Source organism: Octopus bimaculoides, chromosome 22 (genome assembly GCF_046866305.1).
Source record: "Octopus bimaculoides isolate indiv1 chromosome 22, ASM4686630v1, whole genome shotgun sequence".
In the NCBI taxonomy this organism is placed as follows: domain Eukaryota; kingdom Metazoa; phylum Mollusca; class Cephalopoda; order Octopoda; family Octopodidae; genus Octopus; species Octopus bimaculoides.
In genome coordinates this window covers 7,010,312-7,032,946 of record NC_142949.1, presented here as the reverse complement: position 1 = coordinate 7,032,946, position 22,635 = coordinate 7,010,312, and the positions used below count along the sequence as shown (strand labels likewise).

The following is a 22,635-nucleotide window of genomic DNA, read 5'->3' as shown; positions in this document are numbered from 1 at the left end:
TATATATAATATACATACATATATATATATATATATATATATATATATATACATACATATATATATATATATATATATACATACATATATATATATATATACATACATATATATATATATATATATACATACATATATATATATATATATATATACATACATATATATATATATATATATATACATATATATATATATATATATACATACATACATATATATATATACATACATACATATATATAATATATATATATATACATACATATATATATATATATATACATACATATATATATATATATATATACATACATATATATATATATACATACATATACATACATATATATATACATACATATACATACATATATATATATATATATATATATATATATATACATACATATACATACATATATATATATATATATACATACATATATATATATATACATACATACATATATATATATATATATATATACATACATATATATATATATACATACATATATATATATATATATATACATACATATATATATATATATATATACATACATATATATATATATATATATATATATATATATATATATATATATATATATATATATATATGTGTATGTATATGTATGTATATATATATATATATATATATATATATATGTATGTATATGTATGTATATATATATATATATATATATATATATATATATATATATATATACATACATATACATACATATATATATATATATATATATATATACATACATATACATACACATATATATATATATATATATATATATATATATATATATATATATATATAGAGAGAGAGAGAGAGAGAGAGAGAGAGAGAGAGAGATAGAGAGAGAGAGAGAGAGAGAGCAAACTCACTCAGATTACATAGATCAAAGGGTTAGAGGAGAAAAGGTATGATGTTACAAGTCTGACAGCTGTTTCGGGGTTGGTGGGTGGAGTTACCTCACAAAGTTGGCAGATGTAGATAACCAAAAATTTACACCCAGTAATGAAAGCAAACAAACATTGGAAAAATTGAGCCTCCTTCTTCAGGGTGGAGAGCTCTCCAAGATTCCTACAACATAGCCAAGGCTGGACCTATATGTTAACAAAATTATTGAGGTGGGCTGAATTTCAGGAAATTAATGAAAAGTTACCCCATACAAATTGCCAGTTTCATGTTTCCCTACCTTCTTTGCAATCTTTCTCACTGAACTCTCTGATCGTGGATTAGTGTACAACTCTTTATCAGGGATACAACGTTGGTAAGACATATGACAGAGGGGGGAAAAAGACAATTAGATAGATTGAGGGTATTGAAATATATTTTGAAAATAATAGATGCCAAAAAGCTGATAAAATACTTACTTGTAGGTAATTATATATAGAAATATCTAATTTAAGATTGTCAGAAGCTTTTGCAGTCTTTATCTTTCATGAGATTGGTTACTATAGCAACAGACTAAAAGATGGTAACATGGTATTTTTAATACTGAAGACATTTTGTGAAATATGTCTTGATTAAGAAAAAGATTTTTATATATTAGTCTGTAATACTCAAGTTTATTGATTTTGCTATTTATGAAATATTCCTTACAGTAAATGGCATCGTCATTGAAAACCTGTATGTAACAACAACAACAATAATAAAATAGTGGTTTCAAATTTTGGCACAAGGCCAGCAATTTCTGGAGAGGGGCTAAGTTGATTACATCGACTCCTCCCCCCAATGATAAACTGGTACTTATTTAATCAACCTCAAATGGATGAATGCTAAAGTCAACCTCAGTGGAATTTGAATTCAGAACATAGAGATGGTGAATTACTGCCAAGCATTTCGTCTGGCAAGCTAATAATAATAATAATAATAATAATAATAATAATAATAATAATAATAACAATAATAATAATAATAATAATAATAATAGTAATGGTTTCAAATTTTTGCCATAAGGGCAACAATTTTTGTGGGAGGGGATTAGTCGATTACATTGACCCCAAGTATGCAGCTGGTACTTAATTTATCGACCCTGAAAGGAGGAAACGTAAAGTCAACCTCAGTGGAATTTGAACTCAGAACGTAGCAACAGGCGAAATACTGCTAAGCATATTGCCCAGCAGATCTGGTGCAGATCTTCAGCTTGCCAGGTCTGGTCAAACTGTCCAACCCATGCCAGCATGGAAAATAGATGCTAAATGATGATGATGGAATTTTTGATGATGTAGATAATGTGCTTTCTTGAAAATATTGTGTATTGCTGATAATGTAGTATGTTGTTGATAATGTTGGATGTTGGTAATAATGTTTGTTGCTGATAATATTGTATACTGTTGATAACATTGAATATTTTTGTTAATGTTGTATTGCCCTTAAACTTGTATATTGTTGATAATGCAGTATTTTGTCACTACTATTGTATCATCATCATCACCATCGTTTTAACATCCACTCCCCCATACTTGCATGGATCAGATGGAATTCGTTGAGGCAGATTTTCTAAGGCCAGATGCTCTTCCTGTCACCAACCCTTCACTTGTTTCCAAACAAGGTAAAATTACCCTGTTGGTTAGATGTTTTCCAAGAAAACTGTAAATGTAAGACACCACTTCTCTTTTAGGACTGTCATGTGATATCAAAACAGACACAAACACACATATATATGCATGTATATATATATATATATATATATATGCATGTATATATATATATATATATATATATATATATATATATATATATATATATATATATATATAAAGGTGCAGGCTGGCTGTGTAGTAAGAAGGTTGCTTCCCAACCACATGACTCTGGGTTCAGTCCCACTGTGTGGCACCTTGGGCAAGTGTCTTCTACTACAGCCTCGAATCTAGTACTTTGGTGTTTGATGTCTGCCACATGAAAATATATTGGTTTAGCTTCATTTTGGTTCCACAATTAAATATAAGGAATGCAAATTGTTGTTGTTTAGCCCCAAATTGATTAAAGGTTTTCCAGCCATGACCATCCCGTTGTTTTGTATACCAGATGTATACAATGATGGGACAATGTCCAATGTATCTTAACCATTTCTGAGGCAGTATGGTATGAATTGAGGGAGCTGTGCCTACTATTTATAGCAGATCAAGAAACTGTATCTAGTCTCCTGGTAGAAACAAGGATTGACTGTAAAGTGGATACTGTTAAGGTAGGCTGTAAAAGGGACAGAATTGAAGTAGGCTATAAAGGGGATAGAATTGTGGTGGGGTCTGATGGGGACACAACTGAGGTAGAGTATAAAGGGAGCACCATTATGGTAAGCTGAAAGGGGATAGAATTGAAGTAGACTACAAAGGGGATAGAATTGAAGTAGACCATAAAGGGGACAGAAATTAAGGCAGAATGCAAAGAGGATGGCATTGTGGCAGGCTTTGAAGGGACAGTTTTTATAGAGCAAGACAGAGATAATATTGGGGGTAGAATGCAAAAGGGACAATATTATGGTTAGCTGTAAAGGGACTCCATCATGGTAGACTGTAAAGGAGACAATATTGTGGTAGACTTAAGGGACAGAATTGTGGAAGGTGGTAAAGGGGAGAGAGTTGAGGTGATGTGTAAAGGGTACAGTATTGAGACAGGGTAAAAGGGATAGAATTATGATAAGCTGCAAAAGGGGACATGTTTTATAGACCATAACAGAGACAGTACTAAGGTAGAATGCAAAGGGGACAATTGAAGTTGACTGTGAATGTGACAGAGTGAAGTAGACTTTGAAGGGGACAGAATTGTAGAAGGCTGCAAAGGAGACAATGTTTATGATAGGTTGTAAAGGGGACAGTATTGAGATAGAACGCAAAAGGAACATCGTTAAGGGGATGATACAATGGTACGCTGAACCTTTTATCATCAATACTCATTATTTTTGTCTGTTCTTAATTAGGTTATTGATTACAAAAAGAATAAGATTGTAGCAAACTGTTGTTACTGTTGGAGTTGCTGCTGCTGCTGCTGCTGTTGTTGTTGCCGTATTGTTGTTGTTGTTGTTGTTATTGTTGCTGCTACTGTTGATAAAAACTGTATCTTCGTCATATGTAATTGATCAAATAGCCTCGATTCTACATTTTATCTTCGAACAATCAAGCAATTTCACTCCCCACTCCACCCCACCCCACCACCACCACCACCACGCACTTCCTGTATCATTAAAAACAAAAGAAAAGAGAAAAAAAAAACTCCAGTAAACAACAGAGCTATTCATAGAAAAACAATGGTTTTAAACTCTGGTTTTAATATAACTTTGCCAATTTTGTAAGTAATACTATTATAATATCTTATAATTAATTAATGATGACGGTAATGATGATGATATCGATGATAATGATGTTGATGATGATGATGATATTGATGATGATGACAATGGTGATGATGATGAAGTAATTATGTGTAATTGAAATCAGAAAGAGCTATTTGAAAATGGTTTCCATGGAGAGAGAAAGAGAGAGAGAGGGGGGAGAGAAAGCAAGAGAGAGAGAGAGAGAGAGAGAGAGAGAGATTCTTCAATATTTATCCAAAGTCTGTAATTCCAGACGATTATTCAATAGCTTAATTCTTAAAGGATTCTGAACCATTTTTTTGTTTGGAATATGGTAAGGGAAAGGAAGGAAGAAAGAAAAAGAACAGAACAAAGTGACACAAAAGACATCTGATTTTTAATTCACTGTTCGTTATAATAATTAAATTATGCCTTCATTTGGTTTTGGTTTTTAATCTAAAAATATTACCTATAAACGATCTTAATTATGTATTAATATTTACAATTATTTTCAATTGAGGCTTGACTCTTACGAAAACATTTTGCTTTAAAAAAAAATGTAAAAGGGAAGAAAAAATTATGCAAAAAAGCATCATCATCATCACCCTCACCTTACCAGCAGCTTCTATTTCATCATCCTCATCACTACCCCACCACAACCACCACCACCACAATCATCCTCATCAGCAGCAGCAGCAGCACCACCACATTTGACAGGATAATCTGAATGCTAAAGGGTTAATGAGTGCAGTGAGGGTTAAGTGTGGTGTGCAAAACACAAACCATCACACCTAAAACCCCAATACATTCTCTCTGGTAGTTTCAGGAACATTCAATTGCTTTGGCTCTGTCAGTTGTGTCTTCAAATTCTGGTAAATTTCCTGCAGCTGGATGCTCTTCATACACTTCTGTTACACCAACCACTTGACAGAGCAAGCTGGTGGGTATTCGATCATGGCATCAACATCAAAGAGGTTGTCAGGCCCTCAGCAGGAAAAAACAGTAATTTCAACCCATCACTCACATCTTCATACTCTCCCCTCTATCAAACCGCTCAGCCATGCTTGCCTTGAAAGAATGGAGTCAACGCAGAGTAGAAGGAACTCTTTGGTATTGCAGAGGTACAAAGCAACACACACACACATATATATATATATATATATTTGGGCACTTGCCCAAAGTGCCACACAGTGGGACTGAGCCCAGAACCATGTGGTTGGTAAGCAAGCTACTTACCACACAGCCACTCCTGTACATATATGTATACATATATACATACACAAATACAGGGAAAACCTATTTTGCATATCTCAAAATTTCTAAATCTTTGACTTAAATAATATCCATCCATCCATATATATATATAATATATATATATATATATATATATATATATATATACTATATTTCACTATATATATATATATATGTATGTATGTATGTATGTATGTATGTATGTATGTATGTATGTATGTATATATATTATATTATATTATTATATTTTCATACACAAGTAAGCACATAAATGCAAAACAAGGTGTGTGTATACTTTATTGGGTACATCCAGTTTAATTAAATAAGAAAGAGGGATTTTCTTGGATTTATAATCTCTGTTTAGATAATCTTAGGATTAAATGATTTCATATCGCTGAGCTACTTTCTTTTTTCCTCAGCAATGTTACTATGGTGACCCTGTTACTATAGCGACTGCTACGAGTTACATTACAACAGCTCTGTTACAAATATCAATGATAAAGCTGTGTTACAGATGACAGAGTGAAAGCTGTATCACAATTATGAGCGGCAAATTGCGTGTTACAGGGGTCACAGGTAGAAATTGTGGGACAATGAGGAATGGTAAAATCTGTGTTACAACTGTGAATGATAGAGGCTGTATTACAAATGTTGCTGGAAAATCTATGTTACTGGTAGAGTCTGTTACAATTGTCAAATGAGTGTTGAAAGCTGTTTAACAGATATCATTGTTAAAATTTATGTTACAACTGTCAATGCTAAAAGCTTTATTACAAAAGCTATGTTACAACTATCACTGGCAGAAGTTGTGTTACAAATGTCAATGGTAGAAGCTGTGTTATAAATGTCTCTAGGTGGAAGCTGTGTTACAAATGACAATAGTAAAAACTGTGTTACAAATACCAATGGCAAAAGTAGTGTTACAACTGTTAATGGTAAAAACTATGTTACAAACACTTTGTTACAAATGTCAGTGACAGATGTTGTGTCACAAATGTCAATGGTAAAAGCTATGTTACAGCTTTCAGGGTGTGAGGAGCGTTACGATTAGGAATGGCAAAGTTGTGTTACAAATATCAATGGTGAAATTTGTGTCACAAATGTCAATGGTAAAAACTATGTTACAGTCATCTGTTTGACACATAATGGGTTACAAATAACAGTGATAAAAAAATATATCTCTCTGTCTGTCTATTTGTCCCATATTTCAGCAAATCAACAATCTCTATGGAAACTCTAATGACAATATATTCTATGTAATAATAATAAATTCTGTGTCACACATTTGTGACACAGGTATGTCATGGCTGTTTGGTAAGAAGCTTGCTTCCCAACCATATGGTTTTGGGTTCAGTCCCACTGTGTGACATCTTGGGCAAGTGTCTTCTACTATAGCCTCGAGCCAACCAAAGCCTTGTGAGTGGATTTGGTAGACGGAACTGAAAGAAGCCCATCATATATATATATCTATGTGTGTGTATGTTTTTTTTCTCTGTGTTTGTCCCCCCATCACTGCTTGACAACCGGTGTTGATGTGTTTACGTTCCTGTAATCTAGCAGTTCAGCAAAAGAGTCTGATAGAATAAGTACTATGATTTTTTTTTTTAAATGTCTTGGGGGTCAATTTGTTTGACCAAAACCCTTTAAGGTGGTACTCCAGCATGGCTACAGTCAAATGACTGAAAAAAGTAAAGAAATAAAAGAATATTCTAAAATTCTTTCTCAGACTCACAAACCATCTCTCCCACCTCTTTCTCTCTCTCTCTCTCTCTCTCTCTCTTTCTCTCTCTCTATTTCACTCTCTCTCTCATGCTCATTTTTCTCTCTTTTTTTTTTCTTTGCAGGACTTTTACTAAAGCAGCACAATGCCCGCTTATCTCTCAGATACGCTTCTGCGATTGAGGCGTGATGCAGCAGCTAAAGATAGTGCAGATGAGGTGACCACAGTGGCTGATGACAATGGAGCGTCCGGTGTGGAGACTTCTACGAAACCAACTAAACAAAATGGTATTGACAAAATTATGGACGAAGCATTACATGAATTAGAAAAACGTAGGTACCTTCCTTTGCCCTTTAGCGGTCTGCTTATCGTTTTTTTCCTATTTTCTCTCTATTTTTTCAACACCACATATAAATCTATTTATCCATACATACATACACATATACTTACATATATATGTATATATATATACATATATGCACACACACATACATACAGGTATACATATGTACATATGTATGTGAGCATATGTTTATGTATATATGTGTGTGTGTGTGTATATTTGATATACAGTTACATATCTACATCTGTACGTATATATTTATGTATGCGTTAATACGTGACTGTATATAATTGAGTATATATATATATATGTATGTATATGTAAGCATGTATGTTTGTATGTATAAACGTGTGTTTGGTTTGTGTATGTGTGTGCTTGTGTGTGTGTATGGCTGTATATGTGTCTATGTATTACATATGTATATATATGTATATCTATGTATGTATGTCTGTATATATATATATATATATATATTTTACATGAATATATATTACATGTATATGTATGTATGTAGGCATGCATGTAGGCATGTATGTATAGTATGTATGTGTGTGTATATGATATCTGTAAATCAAGCCTATAAGACTACAACTGTATTTTATTGTGAGAAATAAAATATATTGTATTGTCTGAGCCAGTTACTGAGAATCCATGTCTTCATTTGACATGCTAGAAATAGCAGCAACATCTTCAGAGTACAACCTATTGTCTTGTAAAAGAAGGAACACATTGAATGATGTAGTCCAAAACATGCAATACCAGGAGAAATCTGAGATCAGTTGACATTTGCTACCCAATCACAGCTGACTTGAAACAAACAATCGTAATGCATACAATATATATATATATGTGTGTGTGTGTGTGTGTGTGTATGTGTGTGTGTGCGTGTATGTATATGGGTGAAAAATCACACACACATATATATGTATATAAGGCACCTGTTGATCTTGTCAGTGATGAGATCACAGCAAAAAGCACCCAGTACACTCTATAAAGTGGTTGACATTAGGAAGGGCATCCAGCCGTAGAAACCATGCCAGAACAGACAATGGAGCCTGGTACAGCTGCTGTGAAACTGTCCAAGCCATGCCAGCCTGAAACACATACACACACGTTTATATGTGTGTGTGTGTGGGTGTGGGTGTGTATTTATGCTTGTGAAACCACGAAGAAGATAGCAAAGTCCTCTCAATTGTTGGATGTGTTCCACTGACACTCTAAATTCAGTCCTGGTCATCTTTCACCAGGACACCAGGACAGCAAGACAAACAAAGAAGTGATGAGAAAATTTACAGGCTGTGGTGACTAAGCAATGGGTAGGGTTTGCTGAGCATGTGTTTCGATTATGGCAGGACAGATGTGCTACCACTGAGATGGAATGGGTGCCAGAGAGAAGAGAAAAAAAAAAAGCAAGCAGAAGACCAAAGAAGATGACATGCAATCTGGAATGACATTATAGCTATGGAAATTGGTTTGAGTGGAGCCAAGAAGAAAGCAAATAATTGGGACATTTGGAGATGGCTTGTTGCCCATCATGCTGATGGCACTGGGGGATTTCAGAGCTAAGGGTATGGGGAAAAATAATTACAAAAATGCATGTGTGGATAAACATGTATATTTGTGTATATATGCATGTGTGTGAATATGTATGTGGTATATAGATATAAATACTTGTGAATATATACAAGTATATATTTTTTTTGTTGGCACTCCGTCGCTTACGACGACGAGGGTTCCAGTTGATCCAATCAATGGAACAGCCTGCTCGTGAAATTAACGCGCAAGTGGCTGAGCACTCCACAGAAACATGTACCCTTAACGTAGTTCTCGGGGATATTCAGCGTGACACAGTGTGACAAGGCTGACCCTTTGAATTACAGGCACAATAGAAACAGGAAGAAAGAGTGAGAGAAAGTTGTGGTGATAGAGTAGAGCAGGGTTCACCACCATCCCCTGCCGGAGCCTCGTGGAGCTTTAGGTGTTTTCGCTCAATAAACACTCACAACGCCCGGTCTGGGAATCGAAACCACGAACCTATGACCGCGAGTTCACTGCCCTAACCACTGGGCCATTGCACCTCCACACAAGTATATATACGCTTGTTATAAACTTCCAAGACACTGCGAACATAAATAGAGATGCATCATCATCATCATCATCATCCATTTGTGTGTAAAGTCACAATTGACATATTCCAGTGTAATTGGATGTAATAAAGCCTTTCACTGCAGGAAAACACCTGAATACACCCAACACACACACACACACACACATTGTTGGCTTATGGGTGCTGATGCCATGTAAAAGAAACCGTGTCGGTGCCATGGAAATGTGCCCATGTTGGTGCCATGTAAGAGTGCCTGTGTTGATGCCACATACAAGCACCCAACACCCTGTAAAGTGGTTAGTGTAAGGAAGGGTGTCCAACTGTTGAAATGATGCCAAAACAGACAAACTGGATCCAGGCAGCTCTTCAGCAGGCCAGCTCTTATCAAACTGTCTAACCGAAGCCAGCATAAAAAAGATGATGATGATGATGTTTGTACACACACACACACACACACATTTATTTATATAGTGAAGGTGCCTTGCCTGATGGTTAGGCTGTTGCACTCACAATCGCTAGATCATGAGTTCAATTCCCTGACTGGATAGCAAGTTGTGTTCTTGAGCAAAACACTTCATTTCACTTTGATCAGGGAGGACTGTTGGCCAACTTGTCTAGCCAGCAGGCTAGTGTCATCTGAAGGTTAAAACAATGCAAAAGTGCATTGTGACCAGCGACGTGTAACAACATCTGATAGCCTGGTCAGTCATGTGCCACACACACACACACACACACACATATCAGTACACATATATACTTATTGGTGCATGGTCAAATGCTTAGGGCATTGCACTCACCATCACAAAGTTGTGGTTTCGATTCCCAGACTGGGCAGTGCCTTATGTTCTTGAGCAAAACACTTCATTTCGCGTTGCCTCAGTGCACTCAGCTGTAAATGGGCAACCCCCTGCAATGGACTCATATTCTGATGAGAGGGAATGTTGGCCTCCCTCCCACCTGCTGGCCAGCAGGACGGCATCAACCAAAACCAACAAGAATGTAAGGAAGCACATTGTGACCAGCAGGGTCTAACAACACCTTATAGTCTGATCAATATGGCATACAGTGATATGCACACACACACATACATCTATGTATGTCTAGGCATGGCTGTGTGGTAAGAAGCTTGCTTCCCAACTACATGGTTTTGGGTTCAGTCCCACTGCATGGCCCCTTGAGCAAGTGTCATTGGAGGAGAGGGATAGTCAATTATATTGGCTCCATTATTCAATTGATATTTATTTTATCAACCTTGAAAACATGAAAGACAAAGTCAACCTCAGCGGAATTTGAACTCAGAGCATAAAGACAAATGAAATGCCACGAAGCATTTGCATCCAAGGTTCTGCCAGCTTTCTACCTTGATAATAATAATAATAATAATAATAATAATAATAATAATAATAACAATAATAATCCTTTCTATGATAAGCACAAGGCCTGAAATTTGAGGGGAGGGGACTAGTCGATTACATCGACCCCAATGATTCACTGGTACTTAATTTATCAACTCTTGAAAGGATGAAAGATAAAGTTGACCTCGGCGGAATTTGAACTCAGAACGTAGCGACAGGCAAAATACCACTAAGCATTTCATCCAATGTGCTAACAATTCTGCCAGCTCGCCACCTTAATAATAATAATAATAATAATAATAATAATAATAATAATAATAATAATAATAATAATAATAATGGTTTCATATTTTGGCACAAGGCCAGCAATCTCAGGGAAGGGAATAAGTCCATTACATCAGCCCCAGTACTCAACTGGTACTTATTCTATCGACAACAAAAAGGATGAAAGGCAAAGTTGACAGCAGCAGATTTTGATCTCGGAATATACAGACAGATGAAATGTCTTTAAGCATTTTGTCTGGGGGGGCTAAAGGTTCTGCCAGCTCCCTGTCCTTCCCTTCAGTTTGTACTTGTATTGTACCTTTAGCTACAGTGTTGAAATAATGGACCTAGTCTATGACGTTAGCCCCTATATAGCCCCTTTATTTCCAAGAAATAGCAGCCAAATCTACCTCAAATCACATCTTATTGTTTTAAAAATAGATTGACACACTGAACCATAGATTAGACTGAACTAGGTATAAACAGTAACAACAACAACAACAAGGATGGATTTTTTGATAATCTTATTTAACAGATGTCTTCTCATCAACCAAGAACCAAATATTGTTCTCTACCAACAATGCCAGCTAATCTTCCAATCAAAACAAGGAGACTAAGGGGAAAAAAAAGAATGGTGAATATAATCTGAATCACAATTTTAAGTTATCTCTGGGTTCAGTTCTACAGCATGGAAACTTGGTCAAGTGTCTTCTACTATAATTCCAGGTCAACCAAAATCTTGTGAGTGGATTTGGTTAACTGAAACTGAAAGAAGCCTGTTGTATAGCGTGTGTGTGTGTGTGTGTGTGTGTGTGTGTGTGTGTGTGTGTGTGTGTGTGTGTGTGTGTGTGTGTGTGTGTGTGTGTGTGTGTGTGTGTGTGTGTGTGTGTGTGTGTGTCCTTGTCTTCATATCACGTGATAGTTGTAAACAAGTGTCCTTTGTTTCTAATCTTCTGTGGGAACACGTCTGATCAAAAGGAAATGATTACCTTACTTGGAAACAGGCGAGGGTTGGCAGCTGAAAGAGCATCTTGCCAAAGAAATGTCCACCTCAGCAAATTCCATCCTACCCATGCAAGAACGGAAAAATGGATATTAAAACAGTGATGATAACGATGATGATGATGATGATGACGACGACGACGATGATGACATATGAGCAGAGCCTGAAATTTTTGGAGATGGGATTAGCTGATTAAATCAACACCAGTGCATCCCAGAAAATCTAACCTCTGCAAGGTTTAAACTTGAAACACAAAGAGCTGCAACAAGTACTGCTAGACACTTTGTGCAACACACTTGCATATTTACAGAACACATAGTTTTCTTTTTGCTCATTATGGACACTAAATTCCGCTTGCGAAGACCTGTTGAGGCAAGTGAAATCGAAATCGAGTTAAATTCGACGACTGGCACCCATACCAACGTCGTCTCCTTCATTGGACACAAAACTCAGCTTGTGAAGACTTAGTGGGGCAAGCGAAAGCGAAATCGGGATAGCACCTGTGCCCAGCGTCGCCTTTCTGGCACTTGTGCCCATGACATGTGTAAGGACTTTCGAGCGAGATCGTTGCCAGTGCCCCTGGACTGGCTCTTGTGCAGGTGGCACATAAAATACACCATTTTGAGCGTGGCCGTTGCCAGTACCACCTGACTGGCCTTTGTGCCGGTGGCACGAAAAAGCACCCACTACACACTCTGAGTGGTTGGCGTCAGGAAGGGCATCCAGCTGTAGAAACTCTGCCAAATCAGATTGGAGCCTGGTGTAGCCTTCAGGCTCCACCAGTCCTCAGTCAAATCGTCCAACCCATGCTAGCATGGAAAGCGGACGTTAAACGATGATGATGATGATGATGACGTGTGTTTGTGTATGTATATATACATATATGCATATTACACGCACAAACATACACTTGTAAAAAAATCACTTGAGCTGGTTCCACATACAAAGCAACCCTGCCAGTTCCATGTGCGAGGCACGCAGGCTGGTTTCACATATAAAACACCTGTGCCAGTGCCACATAAAAATAACACCATAAACCCTGTGAAGTAGTTGTTGTTTGGAAGGGCACTCAGCCATAGAAACCATACCAAAACAGACAACCGAAGCCTGGTGCAGCTCTCTGGTTTATCACCTCCCGTCAAACCATCCAACTCATTCCAGCAGGAAAAATGGACATTAAGTGATGATAATACACACATGTATATGGAAAAATTATACAAAATGTATAAATGGATGATGAGTAAAGCACCGGCACAGTTTCGGTTACCTGTTGTTATCTGTAGATTTACTTCAGGAACTTCGCAATTGGCAGTTGGGGCAATAGTATTAATAAAATAGGAGATGGAATGTGTATTAGACTTTATTAAGTTTGACACGTTTTGACCCATTGTTCTGGGTCTCTTTGGGTACATTAATAAAATAGTCACATTAGAGATTTCTTGTGTCAGCTTGCTTGCTGCTATATGTCCATTCAAATTCAAGAATTCATTTTTGAATATTTTGCTTTTCAATAATTTTTCTTTGCTTTTATTCATTCTCGAAGTTGGTGGACATATAACGGTAAGCAAGCCGACACAAGAAATCTCTAGTGCGACTTTTTTTATTGATGTACCTGAAGAGACCCAGAACGGGTCGAAACATGTGTTGCACTTAATAAAATCTAATACACATTCCATTTCCCATTTTATTAATACTATTACATGTATATATATATATATATATATATATATATATATATATATATATATATATGTATGTATGTATGTATATATAAATAATAAGGGTGAAAAATTTAATATTAATTTGATTAATATCAATTTAAAACCAGTGGCCTAGCATATAGAAAAATCTGAAGATTCAGAAAAATTATATTACATACATATAAGAGGGATGTCCACTTAGTGGTCATCCCTCTTATATATATATATATATATATATATATATATATATATATATATAGCAAAGGTGGTTTATTTGCAACTTACCACTGAAAGGCAGAAACATAGACGTCACTATATATATTTGAGAGGAGGATGTATGTGTGTATGTATATATGACTATATGTATGTATATCAGTATGTATGGTGGCTTGTGTGTGTGTGTGTGTGTGTGTGTGTGTGTGCGTGTGTGTTTGTGTGTGTGGGTTTGACTGATTTTTACAAAATTTTGGCTTTGCTTGTCTTCAAGTTTTGCTTTCCAATTTTTCACCCATTCACACAAAAGCTTCCAGCATGTTTTCTTCTTCCTCACCTTCTTTCTCTCTCTCTCTCCCCCTCTCCCTTCTCTCTCTCACCACAACATGCGCCACTTCCACCCTCTTTCACTCTTTGCCTTTTAACAATGCCCATCACCTCATCTATCCCATCCTCCTCCCTTCTCATGACCAATGGCTATTCCAGTGTTAGTCATCCTCCCCCTGCGAAAAAAAAAGAAAAAAGAAAATTAACAGGACCTCTTCCAAATCACTTAAGCAAATTAAACAAAAACAAAAAGAAATTAAAGGAAAATTATTTGAATTGTTAAATATAGTAGTTTGGGATGATGGGATGCTGAATGTATCAAGTTGAGCTGTTTCATCTACTGTTGGCCATAAGCCAGAAACAAAAACACTCTCTACATAAGTAATAGAACACTTATATTGTCAAACAAATTACTGGTTATGGCATATAACCAATCGGAATGTTACCACTGGTTTCATGTTGAATATTGCCACAAGACAACATTCAATGTGAAACCACTGGTAACATTATATATATATATAAATTTAAGTCACAATATATGGATTCAAGAAATCTGCCGGTAATCATAAAAAATGCTCCATCGTACAAAACATATAAAATATATTATATGATACAAGAGAAAATGATAAGGAGTGTATATATAAAGTCATAAATGACAGAGAAATATATGTAAGCTGAAAGAATAAATGTTACAGTTTGAACTGGTAAAATACATCGCTTGAACATGTAGATCTATATCAGTTTAAACATTGAAAATATATAAGTTCGGGGCTGCTAGATATATTATTAGTCTGATGTTTAAAAGTTAGTTTGACAAACAAGTAAGATTCTCACTGATGTCCAGAAGTCATTTTATAATAAATTACCCAATAATGAACCCTAACTGAAGAATAACTCTAATACAGTCAAATGCTAGAATACCATTTTCTAAATTTTATCCTAAACATACTAAAGTGTGTTGGATTTTATGCAAAGAATTACTTCTTAATCCTTTTTCTGTTGAAATATGTCGTACTTATTTCGGTTCATTTGGAAAATAATGAAGAATTGGATCATAAATTGATATGAAATTTTGATGGACGGTTTTTAGATCCCTTTAATACTTTAGGTACCGTATTTCTCCTCAAATATGCTGCATTTGTTTCAAATCATTTTGAAAATAACAAAGAATTTACTCAAATAATTTCGTCATTATTAAACTGGTGTTTGGAACATAAATTAACAGGAAATTTTGCTGAAAGGTTTTTAATTTAGATAATTTTAAAACAGGAAGTTTGTATCATAGAACCAGGAATGGTCTCAGGCAAGATGGTATTAAAAGGATTAAATGTGGAACCAGCTCTCTAGCTCAGTGTTTGATTTGTCCTTTTGTTTTCATATTTCTGTTAAAATACACTGAATTTGTTTCAATTCAAAACGAAAAATAGCAAAGAGTTTAGTAAAATAACTTTGTCTTTATTAAACTGGTGTTTGGAACAAATTAGTATGAAAGAGTTTAATTTAGATAATTTTAAAACTGAAATTTTCTTGCATAGAATCAGGGGACAATTTCAGGCAGGCTGGTATCAAAAGGGTTAGGTTCATTTTTTTCGATATTTGTATCAATCTTGCACTTTATTTACCATACTATAAGTATTGATTTATCCATTTATGGATTGATTAACCCTAACTAACATTTTTACACCAAGTAAATAGAAAACAAAAACTGTCTTTTTCTACCATAAAATATCTTTCTCTGTTACAAAATAAAGATATTAGATATCTGATGAAATTCGAACAATTCTTCCTTAGAATGCTTAAGAGACATAGAATATAAAACAATCTGTTATATATTTCTTGGATTCTATTTTTTAAGCAACATTTTTCTATAAATATTTTGGAGAATAATCATTGATGCAGAGTTTAGTTTAGAATATGTTTAGAAAAGACAACAACAAAAAAATTTTTTCAGTTCAATAAGAATGTTTAACAGTTACAAATCTCTGATGGTTTGGCAGTAAGTGTTGATTACGCAATTTACATTATGTAAGCAATAATCATAGAATATTAATGAAATATATGTAAGATGATCTAGCTAAGTATTTTACAAACGATCTCCCAGGTTATGTTTTCTAATCTAAAATATACTGCGTAATACTCAATCCAGATTTAATAATAAAAAATACAATTACATAACAAAGAGTAAATGAAATTCTTAATATTAGTTATTTGTCAAGTTGTTTGAGGTTTACATTACACTGTACAAATGCATTAATTTATATAATTCTCTGAAATATTCAATTCCTGTGAAGCTGTTACCATATTTCTCTTGAAACTCACTGTGTTTGTTTTAATTAATTCAGGAAATAATAAAGCTTAAGTAAAATAATATTGTCATTATTTGGTGTTTGAAACATAAACTAAGATTAACCTTTACATTGGTGTATTTCTGTAGAGATGCTCTGTGTTTCTTTCAATCATTTTAAATATAACAAAGAATTTAGTAAAATAACTTAATTATCATTAAGCTAGTGTTAGGAACATAAATTGTGACTAAGGTTTGGTGGAAGATTTTAATTCAAAACTTTTGAAAACAAGACATTTGTACTACAGAGCCAGAACTGGTTTCATCCTGGTTGGTAACAAAAGGGTTAAGAATTGTTTCTGCATTATATATTTTAACCCTTTTGTTATCATATTTCTGTTGAGATGCTCTGTGTTTCTTTCAGTTAATTTTAAATATAACAAAGAATTTAGTAAAATAACTTAGTTATCATTCAGCTAGTGTTAGGAACATAAATTGTGACTAAGGTTTGTTAGAAGATTTTAATTCAAAACTTATGAAAACAAAGCCAGAGCCGGTTTCAGCCAGGTTGGTAACAAAAGGGTTAAATATAGAGGGATGTATTAAATCTCGATCACTTTAAAACAGTTAATTTGTATTGTATGACCAAGGACAATCGCAACAGTGTTGGTATCAAAAGGGTTAACAAATGTGTAGTTTATGTTAGGGAGAAAATTGGTCAAGTCATTTTTGGCTTAGAAATATGTCTGTGAGTTTCAGGTGAATCAAACAATGAAATTCTGTGTTCCTCACTTGTTAAAAATATATATTCTTGAAAAAGTCATTTAGGTGATATAGCTAACTTATCAGGATAGACATTGGGCAAAAGAACAATAAAAGACAAAGAGGATATATTTAACCTGCTGTTGCTGTTTCATATAATGATGATGATGAAGATGGCACACATATATATATATATACACACATATATAAATATGTATGTGTGTGTATACATACACAAATAAAACATCACATTACAATGTAGATGTTACATTTGTGAACTTTTACCTCAAGTGATAAGTTAATCACAACTACTGTGAACTGATAATAACAATACTAAATTAATTAATAATAATGATAATAATAATAGTAGTAGCAGTAGTCGTCGTAATGATAATAATGATTTCAAATTTTTGCCACAAGGGCCGCTTGGGGGAGGGGATTAAGTCAATTACATCGACCCTAGTGTTTCACTGATACTTAACTTATCAACCAGTAATAATAATAATAATAATAATAATAATAATAATAATAATAATAATAATAATAATATATAACAACAACAACAACAACTGTGTGAACTGATAAAAGCAATGTGAATGTATGTAATAATAATAATAATAATAATAATAATAATAAATAACCACAACAACAGTGATAGTAACAATGATGAAACACCTTTCTTCAATGTTCACTGTTAATGGAGGGACTACAGTAATTCTCAGAATTAATACAAACAAATGATTAGAATAATGTGCAGTAATGAGGGAATCCCCACTAACGAGCAATGTTCTATGTAATTATACAATGTTAGGGTCAGAAACAATTGTTGACAATCAAATAATTTTATTCAGCCAAAATATTTACTTCTAGAATTGGAAACGTGTCTGTTTTTATTGGAAACGGCTGCCAACCTTTAACCAAAGTATACCACAATGCACCTGGGCTGGAAGTAGTACCAATGAGGAGTTCATGGGACTCAGCTTGTCAGTTGTAACAGCCAAATGTCCCTCAAATTGCATCCTACTGTCTTAAATTAGAAAAAACACACACTGGAATATGTAAGCTGGGATAGACATGGATAAACGACTGGCTGGTCATGACTGGAATGGCTTTGATCAGATATTGTTGTTGGGTGTTAGATGAAATACTGCACTGGAACTGACCGGTCCAACCCATACCAATATGGGGGGTGGGGTGGCAGATAACAACAGAAGATGATAATGATGATGATGATGATGATGATGACATTGACGATAATGGCAATGATGACAGTGATGTTGATGATGATGCGGATGAATATGAGAAGGGGAAAGAATGATTATGGTCATGACGACAACAATGATGATGGTGGTGATGATGATGGTGATGATGCCTACAACAATGATGATGATGGTGGTGCTGCTGATGACTGTAACAACAATATTCATGATGATGATGATTCAGCATTCATAAGGTTCTAGATTAATTTTAATTAAACAGTTATACTAATGAGATAAACACCAATGTCATTACAAGATTTAAAACTTTGTTATTGATCTACTTTTATTATTAGGTTCCTCAAAACATAAGTTTATCAAGATGATATCAGGGATAAACATTATGTAGCAACATTTAAATCAAATTAAATTAACGAACAGAAAATTTTCTTTATTACAGAAATATGACAGAATGTAAAAGCTTAATTAAAAAAAAAATAACAACATACCCAATATTAAAGATCGTTAGATATATGTGAAATATTTGAACATCTTACTAATTAATAAATCTCTTATTAAAGTGACGATCCTAAGATACATCATAAAAACTAAAAGAGTAAAATAAATCTCCGTTACTATATTTCTGTCGGAATATTCTGTTTTTGTTTCAATTCATTTGGAAAACTAATAAAAAAATTAGTGAAATAACTTTGTCATTATTAAGCTGCCATCTGGTACATAAATTAACATGGAACTTTGAAGGTTTTACATTAGATCACTTTAACCCTTTTGTTACCATATTCAGTTGAAATATGCTGCCTTTGTTTCAAGTCATTATGAAATTGGCATCAAGGACTTAAACTAACATAAAATTTTGATGGAAGGTTTTACATTAGATCAATTTAACTCTTTTGTTACCGTATTTCTGTAAAAATACGCTGCCTTTTGTTTGAAGTCATCTGGAAGATTAATCAAGAATTTAGGAAAATAACTCTCGTTATTAAGCTGACATCTGGAACACAAATTAATATGAAATTTTGACGGAAGGTTTTAATTTAGATGATTCTAAAACAAGGGATTTTTATCATAGATCTTGGCAATTTCAGACAGATTAGTATAAGAATAGTTGACCCTTTCATTGAAATACTCTGCCTTTGTTTCAATTCATTTGGAAACAATGAAAAATTTAGTAAAATAACTTTGTCATTATTAAGCTGGTGTTTGGATTTTAACCCTTTAGCATCCAGATTCCTCTGTCAAATATAATGCTTATTTATTCATTGTTTTGAATTAATCTTGCATTATCTTGTAGCTTTGAGATTTCAATGATGTGATTGTTTAATTTTAGAAATGACATTATAGGGTAGGTGTGAGAGGCTGAATCTGGCTGGTTTAAATATGAAAAAAAGATAGCTTGTCTGGACTGGATATGGCTGGTTTAAATGCTCAGGGGTCAAACAAGGTGTTTGTATCATAGAACCAGGGTCAGTCTTGTGTGGGTTGATATCAGAAGGGTTAAGTGTTAGAAAGTTCATCTTCCCTTGATTGATGCTGCGAAAGATCAATAAAAAGCAGCTCTTGCAAAAAAAAAAAGAAGAAAAAAAAAGAAAAAGAAAAAGAAGAAAAAAAAGAAAATCACCAATTTTTTTTTTTTTTGTTCTGCACCTTCATTGACCACAAACTTCTGTCTTGCCTGAATTTTCTGATTGGAAACAGATTTTTCAATATTTTATTCTCTCTTGCTCTTGCTACAATGCTGCAATGCATTCTTTTTTCCTATTTACACCTTTTTGCCAATCACATTATGCAGTGCATCTTTTTTTACTATATACTTGCTAAGCGCCAGTATATAAATATCTTTTTTCTATTTAATCTTTACAAAGTTTGTATCACTTTTATTGGCTTGCTGCCCGGATTCTTCTCTCTCCTGTTTTCTCTGTGTGTGTTTTTTCTCACCAATTTTCTAAACTTCTGCCAATCAAAGTGTGTTTATTTATCTTCAGCAACATTACTACCATTATCCATTGATCTATCATGCATCTGTACATACATAAATGTCTGTCTCTCTTTCTCACCAGCCATTCATCTATCCATCAAGCCACCTACCTTTCTTCCTGCTTTCCTTTCTATTTACCTTTCTCTGTGTCTATCTATCGATCAATCTATCTACCTACCTATCTGTCTATCTATCTATCTACCTATCTACTTAGCTATTTTATAAGCATATACTAACTATATATATATATATATATATATATATATATATATATATATATATATGCACACACACACTCACACACACATACATATGTATATTTGTTTACTTACAGATGTATAGACATACATATATATATATCAAAAAGATGTGTTATAATACTATTCCACAGCCATACCAACAATCCAACATACCTCCATCATCAGCTGCCCAACGGATATCATTATGGTTTCAACACCTGGACAGTACCATTCAATCTGGTGGTGTCAACGGCACTAAAATAAGTGTCGTTTGGGAACAAACAAACCAAAGAAACCACAACTTTCAAACACATTTACCCAATGTACAACCGTATCGATAAATAAATTCCATACGTAAATTACAACTCCTCCAAAATACGTGAGCTTCATTCAGTTTCCACCTAGTAAATCCACTCACAAGGTTTTTGTGGATCCAAAGTTATAGTAGAAGACACTAACCCAAAGTGCCACACAGTGGGAATGAACCTGCAATCATATAGTTCAGAAGTAGATTTCTTAGTCGAATGGCCACACCTGCTCTCATTTTTAACGATACTGAATAATGTAACCCCAGATACACTATGCCAGAAGAAAAAAAAAGCAGGGTGGGTTGATCAAATTTGGAATGCCTTTGATTACAGTTCTGTTTAATTAGGATTCACCTGTGGTCAAATAACTGTCTGTTGAAGACCATCTATTCTTCATTGCCGGAATTGTATGGTACCATAAGGTGGTGAGCAGGCAGAATTGTTAGCACGCCAGAATGCTTTGCGGCATTTCATATGACTTTACATTTTGAGTTCAAATTCCACTGAGGTCGACTCTGCTTTTTATCCTTCTTGGGTTGACAAAATAAGTACCAACCTCTGAAACTGCTGACGTGGTGCACTAGTATCACACATTAGTATTCTAGCATAATCTTAGCTGCGATCTTAATAATAGAGCATAGAAGAAGACTGCAGACAAAAAAATCAATCTAAATACTGGCTTACATCTTAAAGTACATTTTTTATAAATATAATTTTAGACATCTGAAGTAGAAAGAATACGAAAATATCAAATCAATGATTTTTCATTCAAATATTGGATCTGAAAATGGGGGTTTCATGTGGAAAACATGGATTAGGGAAGGGGGTTCCTTTTTCCTTCCCCACTGCCCTTTTTTGATTTTTTTTTTTTCTCTTTTAAGAAATAATTTGCTTAATTTACCTGATAGAATTCACTGAAAGAATAATTGAATAATTTTACTATTTGCTAAAAATAGCAGCTAAATCTCCTTCTAAGCAACCCCCTCTCCATCCACAGTCTTCAGCAACATAATCACATCTTCTTCCCCTTCTTCAGTTCTTCAATTCTTCTTCTTCTTCTTCTACTACAACTACTACTACTACTACTACTACTACTCCTTCGTCACCAAATTCTTCTACTTCTTCGCCACCATCATCTTTTCCTCTTCCTCACCGCCACCACAACCAACATCATCATCATCGTTGTCATCATCATAATCATCACCATCTTGTTGTCCCATAATACCATTATCAATCGAT

The 22,635-nt window shown here is 34.2% G+C and overlaps 1 protein-coding gene across 14 annotated transcripts in view; it reads left to right on the top strand.

The window, feature by feature from the left end:
- Positions 1 to 22,635, top strand: part of LOC106872335 (synaptotagmin-1) — a 172,190-nt gene that overhangs the window by 92,956 nt on the left and 56,599 nt on the right. For 9 of the 14 annotated variants that reach the window (XM_089339859.1, XM_089339860.1, XM_089339861.1 and 6 more), the window contains one exon: positions 7,424 to 7,631. In XM_089339859.1, coding sequence (XP_089195985.1) covers positions 7,445 to 7,631 — 187 coding nt within the window. In that variant the 5' untranslated portion in view covers positions 7,424 to 7,444. The remainder of the gene's footprint in view (positions 1 to 7,423; positions 7,632 to 22,635) is intronic. The other 5 variants (XM_089339864.1, XM_089339862.1, XM_089339865.1 and 2 more) reach the window with 1 other exon arrangement.